The 11,066-nt window shown below is 47.2% G+C and overlaps 1 protein-coding gene across 1 annotated transcript; it reads right to left on the reverse strand.

The window, feature by feature from the left end:
• Positions 1 to 8,113: 8,113 nt before the first annotated feature.
• Positions 8,114 to 10,844, reverse strand: PXMP4 (peroxisomal membrane protein 4). The gene is made up of 3 exons (XM_010163141.2): positions 10,788 to 10,844; positions 9,992 to 10,190; positions 8,114 to 8,609 (listed from the first exon to the last, which is right to left on the reverse strand). The coding sequence occupies exons 1-3, from the start codon at positions 10,811 to 10,813 to the stop codon at positions 8,346 to 8,348; spliced, it is 489 nt and encodes a 162-aa protein (XP_010161443.2). The 5' UTR covers positions 10,814 to 10,844; the 3' UTR covers positions 8,114 to 8,345.
• Positions 10,845 to 11,066: the final 222 nt, after the last annotated feature.

Raw genomic sequence — 11,066 nt, forward strand, 5'->3', positions numbered from 1 at the left:
GGGAGAAGGACAGGCAGGACTTTTTCTTGTGAGAAAGTGGATGAATCCCATCTCGTGCACAGCTGCAGCTCCCTGGGCACAGGGCCTCGCCAGCCCTGCGAAGGGGCAGAGCCGTGCTCCCAAGATTAACTGTCTGGCGGGTGCTGCACAGAGATAAAAGTCCTGTCTCCACCACGCCACGGGGTCACGGGGAGGATGAGGAAGGCTAATTGCAGGGTTTGTACCCCAGCTGGATTTACCCCGCAGCAGTCACTGACTTCAGGTGGGTTTTGGCTGCTTTGCACATGGGGACAGACTCAAGGGGTGTCTGCTGGTCCCTGCACAGATGGGGGCTGTGGATAGAGCCAGAGTGGGTCTCTACACTGCAACATCACCTCCTGGCAGCAGGAGCAGGCAGGAGGAGAGCTGGCAGGATGCAAACCTGTGTCCCTGTGCTCAGTGAGGTGTCCCTGAAGCAGGTTCACTGTCCTTGTCATCAGGAGCGTGGTCCTGCTGTCAGCAGTTCCCACACAGACGGTGCTGAGCTGCTGCACTGGAATGGCCGTGTGGTGTGAAGGGAAAGGCCAGTTCCCCCGGGGTCTCCTGCCAACAATTCTGTTCCCAGCGCTTCGGGCACGCTCTTGCTGTGAGAGGAGCTGTGGAGGAGACAGGCAGCTGAGGAAAGCCCACAGCCCTGCTGTCCTGACCTCACCACCCTCCACCCCCATCATCTGAGCTATCCCCATTTTATTACAGCATTGGAAGTGGTTTTCTGATAGCACAGATGGAATGACCAACGCTTGCTTGTGGCAGAAGAGCATTGCTGGCTCAGGTGTCTTCTCTCAGATCCCAGTCCCAGAAGCCAGGCCTGTTCCCTTCCATCTCCTTACAGAAGACGACAGCAGTAGTTCTTCTCCCAAGGTATCAGGTCAGCTCCTCTCTTGGATACACCACATTCAGCAGCGTTATCTCCTTCTCTCCTGTGACAGCATCTGCTATTAAAGCTCACATCAATCCATAGAGTCTTCCAGTAGAAGCGAAGGGGCATGGAGCCCACCTGCCTCCAGCTCTGCTCTTCACACCCAAACTGGACAATCTTATAGAATCATAGAATCACAGACTGGTTTGGGTTGGAAGGGACCTTAAAGCTCATCCAGTCCCAACCCCCCTGCCAGCAGCAGGGACACCTTCCACTAGACCAGGTTGCTCAAAGCCCCATCCAACCTGGCCTTCAACACTTCCAGGGAGGAGCAGCCACAGCTTCTCTGGGCAACCTGGGCCAGTGTCTCACCACCCTCACAGGGTGTTCCAGCCTGTGTAAGACAGAGCAGTACCAGTGCCTGAGTCCCACACCAGTTGCTGAAAGCTGCTCCCTTCGACAAGGTTCTTTAAGTTCCTTCACTCCAGGCCTGCCGAGGAACGGAGAGGCTGGAGCTTTTCTCTCCTTCCACAGCAGCACGTTGTGCAAATAGCCCAGGAGTCATCAAAGAGTAAATTTGGGCATAAGCCCCTTGATGGTGCCTTCTGTGTTTTACCTGTTACCTAGATTTAACAACTCCAGCCAGTTCAAATTTACTTCCCAGCAGGTTCAGAGCATGGGCACTGGCACTGTGAACCCAAAAGGCAGGTCAAGTGTCAGAGCAAAAACCTGTAGCTCACTCGGAGCTTCACCTGGAGCAGAAGAAGGGCTCCAATACAGTATGATGTTTTGAGAGGGGAAAAAACAACTTTGATAGGACTGCCATCAGATTGGAGGTGTTAATTTGGCTTCTCATGGGCCAGGCCTGGTCGTGGCCACTCCAGTATTACAGCAGCTACAGAGCAGGAGGTTTTGTCTTACAGCTACTCAGCACTCCCCTCGCAGAGGGACCTGGGATCAGGACCTTCCTTACCTGCCCGTGCCCTAGGAAGCTCCTCACACAGGGATGGCTTTAGCTCCACTACCAGAGCTGTTCCCTCTACAGCATGATCTCTCTGTGGATCTTAGCTTGGAAGAGGCAGCAAAATCATCTGTATTTTGTCTAATTATTTGTAAATGTCCTTATTTTGTTTAGCCAGCGGGCAAAGGAGGTTCAGACTTGCATCCAGTGCCTTGTCCCTGCGCCCTGCTCCGGCAGATGGTCCTGCCACAAGCTGTCTGCCCTAAAGGGGAGTATTTGGGCAAGGACCAGACAGACAGACTGAAGCCAGGACTCCACACGCGAGCAGGGCTGTCACCAACACAGCGTCCTCCATCCAACTTCTCTTTGAACAGTTGCAGGCTCTCTGCAAGCACTCACCTGTGTTCCTGGCTGACTGCAAGGCACCAAGGAGCCGTCTGCCCTGTCACCAGGTCACCCCAGGAACAGCCAACAGGACAGATGGACTCTTTGCTAGCTGCAGTGCAAGAGCTGCTCACGCTCCTTCCCATTACACAGAATCACAGAATGTCAGGGATTGGAAGGGACCTCAAAAGATCATCCAGTCCAACCCCCTGCCAGAGCAGGAACCTCAATGAGATCACACAGGAAGGTGTCCAGGCGGGTCTTGAATGTCTCCAGAGAAGGAGACTCCACACCCTCCCTGGGCAGCCTGTCCCAGGGCTCTGGCACCCTCACTGGAAAGAAGTTTCTTCTCAAGTTTAAGCGGAACCTCCTGTGTTCCAGCTCACACCCATTGCCCCTTGTCCTACCATTGGGCATCACTGAGAAGAGCCTGGCTCCATCCTCCTGACATTCACCCTTAACATATTTATAAACATTAATGAGGTCTCCCCTCAGTCTCCTCTTCTCCAAGCTAAAGAGCCCCAGCTCCCTCAGCCTTTCCTCATCAGGGAGATGCTCCACTCCATCATCTTGGTAATCATTTACGCTGTGTTTGAGTGTCTCCAGTTTGTACCTGCTACAAACCTCCAATTCCCAGTTTGACTCACTTGATGATCAAAGGCCATGCTTCAAAAAAGGAAAAAAGATGACAGCCACCTCAGTTTGTCTTTGCAGTGAGGATCCTGCCCCGAGCCAGCCAGCGTTGCAGGAGTTAAATCCAATGGTGTGCTCAGCGTAGCACTGGCTATTGCCTCCAAGCTGGGAACATGAAGGCACAACTGATGCCAAAAATGCACTCTGTGTTTGTCTTCTCTACATACAGGACTGGTAACATGCAATAATTAAGCATAACTTCATATATTTTAGCTTAGTAATGATGACAATAATAAAAAAAAAAAAGACAAAGTTAGGGTTTTATTATTCTTATAGAAAGTTACTTCATATATTTTAGCTTAATAATGATGACAATAATAAAAAAAAAAAAAGACTTAAAGTTAGGGTTTTATTATTCTTATAGAAAGTACAGTATTATAATATTCAAAGAGTGATTATACAGAAATAATCTGCAAATGAGTTTGGCAGGAAGTCTTGGACTGATGTACGACACCGACTGCACAAGATGTCAATTCATGGGGAACAGAGCTACTTCAACACCCCCCTGCACCCTCTTCTGCACATCTGAAAACAAAAAGCTGAGCTATTCCTACAAGCACTCTGATCAGCGTAGCTGCAAGTTACCTGAGTTCATGTTAACAACTTTATTCTACGCTGTCAGAAAAATCAAGGTCTGGATTACACAGCAAATTGTGAACACAAAAAAAATATACCAAAAGCAGAGGTAATAGTACTTGTATGACAAAGCATTTAATTTGCTTTTTCCCCTCCTCATCCCCAGTCTCATAAGGAAATGAGACTGATGAAAATTATTCTAAGTAAAGAAAAGAAGTGACCTCCTCCAACAATCGGGTATGAACACGCAGGCTGAAAATTCAAGATTAGCAGTCCCTAAAATATTAACAGTGGCAGACAGACATTACACTGGGTAGCATTACGCCTTCATTTCCCTCCTCCCTTATCTGCTGGATTTCAACACCAGCATCAGAAAACTGAACACATTCTGCTCAGGTTGGCACCATCCAGGAAGACAAACACGACCTGACAAAGAGGAACCAGCACGCGGCTCGGGGGTATTATCCAAAGGTCACATTTGTGCTGACGCAGTGAAAATGAGTTGGAGTCACCGCAGTTTCTCCTGTGTGAAGGTATCTGCATGGGCTTTTGGTTACTCCAGTAGCACCAGCCCTCCACAACGGCTCCCAGTGGGCTGCAGAGCCTAGAGAGGGCAGGGGACCCTTTGCAGTCACAGGGGGTCCCCACGGACACCTGGCTTTGGTCCCCTTCAGCAGCCAGAGATCATCCCCCCACTCCTACCCCCCACCCAGCTCCGTTTAAAGCAGAGCTTCAACTACTCTACCGGGGCAAGAAAGTCTCGCAGCACCAGTTAGCAAAGCTGTTCTGCAGCCTCTCCCTCCTGTCCCCACTGTCTGGAGCAGGGGTGTCACCACACGGATGGTGACAGGGACAAAGCACGCCGTCACTGCTGCCACCACCTCCATCAGCACTTCTCTGTGGCACTAACTGGACCAGCACAAGTTTTTTTCATTTAGGAATATCCTCCCTTTAACTGAAAGGATCAAACAAGAGTCCAAAAAAACCCCTCACCTACCACCAAATGTCACTCACCCATTTAATTTCCACCTTTGTTAAATAATGTAATTGTCCCGGAAAGGGTTCCTCAGCGATGCTGACAGCAGCCCTGGCACACAAGCTGTCCTCCAAAGAGAAGTGAGCGCAGTGGGTATGCCAGGGCAGCATGCGGCGGCAGTAAACAACCCTCAGCTGGCTTTGTTCCTTCATAAAATAAATGATTAATAGCTCCGTACAGTCAAGTCTGCTATTCAAGGCTCGCTGAAAACTTTTGATCAGTTTCATTCATTAACCTTTCAAACTTTCTCTAAAAGAGGCTTAAAATCAGAAGGAGAAGGATAATTTTAAAAAGGAACGCTTCAATTTTATCCAGGAATCTTAATTTTTGACAAACTGAGCTAAGCACTGAGACACTCTGCCCCTCTTTAGAGGAAGTATCTCCCTCTCAGTATCTCTCTCTCAGTATCTCACAGTCAGGTGCCAAGCAAGAAATAACAAGGTAAAATAAAACTTGATGTAGACAAACAAAACCATGTTCATCTTAAAATTCAAAACCAATCAGGGCTGGGGGGAGAAAATGGCATTTCTTTGTGATTCTTCAGCATTTGGCCAATTCGCAGGTGGCTTCCCAACTGCCTCTTTTATTTCTTTTGGTTTTAATGCTAATAAAAAAAAAAAAGGAACACAAACAGGGGACTGGATTCCCCAGACAATGCAGTGGGGGAGGGCTGGGAGTGTAACTTATGTATCCGAAAAGTCTGACTCAGACAAATTACTTCTAGTTCACTTCCTTACTACACGCCCGCATTGTTCCAACACCTCGGTAGCAGAAGGGGTTCATCCCCAGCTATCTGGTCACAGAAACACCACCGAGGACTACTGCCCTTCAAGAACTGTTCCAATTACTTCCCTGGGGAAAGAACTGACTTGCAGCTTAACGTCCTGCCCCGGCACAGCAGGAAAACCAACCGTCCACAAACGCCCGGCTTCCTGGCTGCTGCGACACGGGACCTGCTCCTGGGATGAGCTGCAGTTTGTCTTTCAGGGATGGCAGCTGGTTCCTGGATCAGAAGTACAGATGGTTCAAAGCTCAGGCACAATTTGCTTTGAAAGTGAGGTCGGTGATAGATTCCCAAGAGAGAAAAAGGGTGTTTTGAACCACGGACAACTGATGGTCGCTGCTGCCAGGCTGATACTAAAAACTTGGTATTGCCATCTAGAGAGGCCAGAGACACCATGGGAGCATAGAAAGGACAGGACACTTTGTCCTTCACATGGCCAGAGAAGTTCTTCACAAGCAGCCATACGGTTGCAGTGGCAGAAATAGCAGCAGAAGAAAATGATTTTGCCTCTAAGGGAATCACAAGCCTTTCTCAGAGAAAGGAATGCCAGCTATAAATTAAAAAGGCCAGAAACGTCTTACAGACACACAGCTCACAGAACCAACCCGCCACCACCTTCGCTACAGTAATTATACACGGTCAAGGATTTGCAAGTCTAATAGTTCTAGGGAGAAATTCTCAAGCCACGGCTGTCAGATTCTGGAAGGAGTTTCTGAAATCCCATCAAAGCTTGTAGGAATTCAGCTATATTAGCAGAATATTAACATTCTTATTTGGAACAACACTGAGGTTTCTGACATAAAACCAGAGTGCTGCACTCACACTGCTTCAGATACACATCAGTGGTGCCAATAAAGACATCAGACCTCACCTGTAGCTTTGGTATTTTTTCTGTACTTGAATCTTTAGTGGTATCTACACCAAACAAAATATTTAACTACAAAGAAACCAAACTTGATTCCTAAATCTACAGCTTTCCTGGGGTCTATCTGATTAAATACTGATTGGTGTTCACATTCAATTATCCAGTACAGATGGTAATAGCAGGTGATGGCAAAGCAGTATCTTGTCTTTTGGGCACTGAAGATGAGTACGTTGTGGATTTGCATGGGACGAGCACAAAGAGGCTTCTGCCTTCTCACTGTAAGATCTCACAGTGAATGGAGGTCCATTCACCATTAGACTCAGCTCAAGAGCCAGAAGACTCAATATCCTACTCGACCTGAGACACTTGGGACGTGATTTGATTCCAAACATTCCAAACAGCACCAGACAAACTAAGGGGAGGGGAACATTTAACTCTCCCTCCTGCTGACACAGAGAGTGGAAAAATAAAGAGCAAAGTAGCACTCAGAGATGCATAATAGTAAATGAAAGAGCTTAAGAGGACAAGGAAAAATGACTTAAGAAGAAATCAAAATTTTTTTCCTACTCAGAAGCTACCTGAACATAAATGTAGTGTTTTGGTCGTACCATTAAATACGACAAACTGCTAGAGCCAGGAGTGTCAGGAGACTGTGAAAGATGATGAAGAGCAGCATCACTGGGATTATGAAATGACAAAGTCAGGTCATGATGGAAAAGCGGATGGCTAAAGGAAGAACTAACATTTTTGTAAGGTATAAAAGGTATAAAGGTATAAAAGGAGCAAATAAAATAGTCCTGACTGAGAGAAAAGGGAATGGTTAGCACAGGGTGCTTAACTCTCTTGTGATATCACCACATAAACCAGCGTGTCAGGAATTTTTTTAATGTACAGCACTAAGTGAATGGTATAACATTATATGGCAGTGTAAGTGCTTTGAACTATTAACAGTTTGACTTTTATTAATTTTAAAGCAGGTTGTTTTGTGGTTTTTTCTTCCTTTCTTCCTTCCTCAGCTACCTATTCAACCTTGTATTAAAGCCCAGTGTGTGCTCCACCATTCCTGGAACTCAGCAGTGTATTTTTAAGAGGAAGATTCACTCATATATTCATCCATGGCCTCAACCTGGCTCGGCAACGTGCTCACACTAGGTACATTCACATTTGATTACAGCTAACACATGCCACTGCTGCTGGAGAGGGTAGATTCCAGACCTGAGAGAAACCCATGTGCTTATCTTCCACCAAAATAAAAGTGCTTGTGAAAAGCGTTGTTTGCTTCGACGTGTGAAGCACCCAGTGTGATATCCGAGGGCGTGCGGACGCGCCTCAGCCTGTTCTCAAAGGAGTCGTAAGTTGCGTAATTGTTTTTGGTATTTAGTTCAAGCAGTTTTTAAAAACTTTACAAATATGTTTTAAAATAATTACAGGGTATTAATTACTTCACTCTGCAGACAGACAGATTCAGCCTAAGTGCATGAAAGAAACCAAGCCAAACCAGTCCTTCGGAGCCTGATTTACCAGGCTCGTACTCGACATCTTAGCGGTTTTATTCTCAAACATCTTGCTGTCTCCCTGAGGGAAAACTGCAGAGAAACTCTCTTAAGGAGCACAGAACTGTCCTCCTAACAGTTTAAAGATTTCCAGTCATCCACAGAAACCAAGAAATGAAGCTTTCAGACCTGAGCAGGTCTCCCTCTCCCATCACACTACAGTCAGCACAGCAGCACAGAGAAACGCTTGTGTCTTGTGAGTGTTCAGACAACCTCTAGAACATTGTTTTTGTGATTAGACACACCCCCCATTTACTGTCAGGCTGTCATTTCATAAGTATACTTAATTTTTTTTTAAAATAAAACCACATCCTTCTAGGGAAAATAAGGCCTCTTTTAAAAAAAAGGCTTATTTTAACTCAAGGAATATTCCCAAGGCATTTTACTCTCACTAAGGACTACAACAAGTTCTGTGGGGTATTTACTTTCTCTAAACAGAGCCAATAGAGGATGAATCAGAATATTTTGGCCAGGACAAAAGAAGCAAGTGTGCTTCATAGATGTTAATTAAAAAAATCAAGAGCAACAGAATTAACCTTTTCCCTCAGCTGCTGAAAGGGACCATCCCATTCAAAGGTGTTTTACAACAAACCACCTACTTGCTGTCTGTCCTTTTGTTATAAATGAGGAAATCAGAAATGTCATGCCATGTGTTACTGTCATCATACAGGTAGGTCATGGAGGACTGCAGAGAAGGCTGCAGAGTTTGCCGGTGGTATTCAAAGAGCCAGAGAACTGTCCCCCATATCAGAGCAGCCACAAGTGGAAAGGGATCCTGCTTTGGCTGTGGGATGTAGCCCTTTTCCACTGCCAGGCGAGACAAGCCGAACAGGATACGAGACAGCAGGTACATAATGATCTGCATGAAGAGACAACCCAGAGAACAGGAGGTAAACACCCTGACCACATATACTAGGTTAAGTGATTCAGAAGTGACAGACCAGGCAAGAGAGGTGGGAAAAAAATTATCCAACTTAAGAGCAAACAGGCTGTAGGTTCACATATCACAGAATCCCAGACTGGTTTGGGTTGGAAGGGACCTTAAAGCTCATCCAGTTCCAACCCTCCTGCCAGCAGCAGGGACACCTTCCACTAGACCAGGTTGCTCAAAGCCTCATCCAACCTGGCCTTCAACACTTCCAGGGAGGAGCAGCCACAGCTTCTCTGGCCAACCTGGGACACTGTCTCACCACCCTCACACCAAAGAATTTCTTCCTCACATCTCAGCTCCAGCTCCCCTCTGCCACTTTCAAGCCATCACCCCTTGTTCTGTCACTCCCTGCCCTTGGCCAAAGTCCCTCCCCAGCCTTCCTGTAAGTCCCCTCCAGATACTGGAATATCTAAAATATCTAAAAATAAAAAATATCTAAAATATCAAGCAGTCTTTATAATCAGAGATGTTTGTCTTCCCTACGTCCTCCAAATGCTACGTCTCTGCTGGTGCTCTAATTTAGTAATCAACAAGTTACGCTTGATGCAACATACCTCTGCAGTTGCACAACTCTCCTCTTTGCTCAGTTCATGCTACCTCAGATGCTGCTGCCGACTGAACAGTCAGGGAGCAGCTCTGCTGACCTGCCAACAGATATAAACTCAGTAGACTGGAGTTTATATCAGTCCTAAAACCAGACTGAAGGTATGCTCCTGCAGGGGACTGTGTAAGCAAAACACTTTTGATTAATCTACATCTGTGTGTTTTACTGACTGATTAATCTGTGACTGTTAACAGCCCAACTTCTCCTGTGCAGCTTTTGTCAGCTGAAGCACTTTAGTTGAGTGTAGCTGATTGTGCTGTACACAAGTGCTGATTTAGTTGTAGTGACTGATTGTGCTCTACACTCACAGTGTTCAAGCAGAAGAGTTTAGCCCTGCAGAAAGGCAGAGCACGATGGCACAGGGTCAAGGACCACAGCTCAGATGACAGGTGGGGTAACCCAGTGGCTTTGGGGTGTGTGACTGCCTTCCTGCCTCCCTAGGCACACAAGTGCAGTGCTGCAGATAAACCTGTGCTTTTAGCTCTCAAACTGCACACACTGTTCACAGAGGAACACAACCACCTTGAGGATTTGAGCGCAGCACAGCCAAAACCAGAACTTGTGCCAAGAGAAATATGATAAAAGAATAATTCTACATGGTAAGAACCACCAGAGACACGTCAGGCTACACCAAACACTTCCTGGCACAGCATCATCCATCTGTTGGGTTTTTTTTGTCAAGGAAACTTTCAACAGATGTATTTACCTGGCTGTTGATGGGATTGTTCTCACCGAACACCAGCCAGCCTCCAATGAAGGCTGCAAAGAAAGAATGAAACGGGATTTTTTTCCCCTGTAGCCGAGACTGCAGCGCCATCAGCCCCTTGTAGGTGAACACAAAACACGCCAGGTTCCGGGAGTGAGTGTACGTGGCCTGAGCAATCGATTTCAATTTCTCTATTAAACTGAAGAAAAGAAACAGACAATTAGAAGAGCAAAAAGGCAGCACCATCGCAGTCACTCAGCCTCGACACTACACCCCTCTGGCCTGCCCGTCCAGACTGAGAGCTCGGGCACCCCACAGGACATCTGCTTTGTGAGGGAGGACAAATCCCCTCACCAGAACATATTCAACAGCTCTACTCAGACTGTGAACTGTGCTTTTGTCTCATTCTATGAACAGTCAAGGAGCCTTTTTTGTTTTTCAATTATTTTTTAACGTTTTGCCTAAGTGCAAACCCCTGGCACAAGCCGGGAAAGCCACAACGTGCACTGCTATAGCTCGGCTTCCTTTATTTGAAGGGAGAGCAGAGTGCTGCTGTTTGCATCTGCTCGTTTCTCCTCTGCCCACTGGTTCTCATCAACCGCTGCACACGTGGCTGACCCCCAGGAGCGTGTCTGTGCGTGCACATGAGCTGTGCTGTGGAGCTGTCAGAACAACCAGCTACGGCTGTGGCTCACTTCTCTTTCTGCTTTTTAAGCCCTCTGGAAAGACGGAAGATGGAATGTTTGAATGAAAGCAGCTAAGCAGTAGCACAGACACACAGAATTAGGACTTGTACCTTCCACTCTTGAACAGGAAAGTCATCACCAGGGCGTGCGGGGCACGAATTTTTGCTCCATAACTGCGAAAGTGAAGAGATATTTGAGTCTGATGTGCATCAGGCAACCAAACCACCGCGCTGCTGTTCTACTGACAGCCAAGCGATGCTGCTTGAGCAACGGCACCTTGTCAGGCAGCGCAGGAGCGGCCGGACACCGACCCAGCAGCCCAGGCCACGGGCTGGAGGGCGGGCGGACCCCAACGAGCCGGGCCCGGGGTACCCCGAACCGGTTAAACC

The sequence above is a fragment of the Antrostomus carolinensis genome, unplaced genomic scaffold, assembly GCF_000700745.2.
Source record: "Antrostomus carolinensis isolate BGI_N321 unplaced genomic scaffold, ASM70074v2 scaffold19992, whole genome shotgun sequence".
NCBI classification, from domain to species: domain Eukaryota; kingdom Metazoa; phylum Chordata; class Aves; order Caprimulgiformes; family Caprimulgidae; genus Antrostomus; species Antrostomus carolinensis.

Excerpts from the sequence above, each read along its gene's own strand:
- PXMP4 (XM_010163141.2), bottom strand. The coding sequence starts at position 10,813 with ATGACTTTCCTGTTCAAGAGTGGAAG. Across the intron at positions 10,191-10,787 it reads TTCCTGTTCAAGAGTGGAAG|TTTAATAGAGAAATTGAAAT; the intron begins GTACAAGTCCTA and ends TCTTTTCTTCAG. Across the intron at positions 8,610-9,991 it reads ACAATCCCATCAACAGCCAG|ATCATTATGTACCTGCTGTC; the intron begins GTAAATACATCT and ends CTCTTCATGCAG.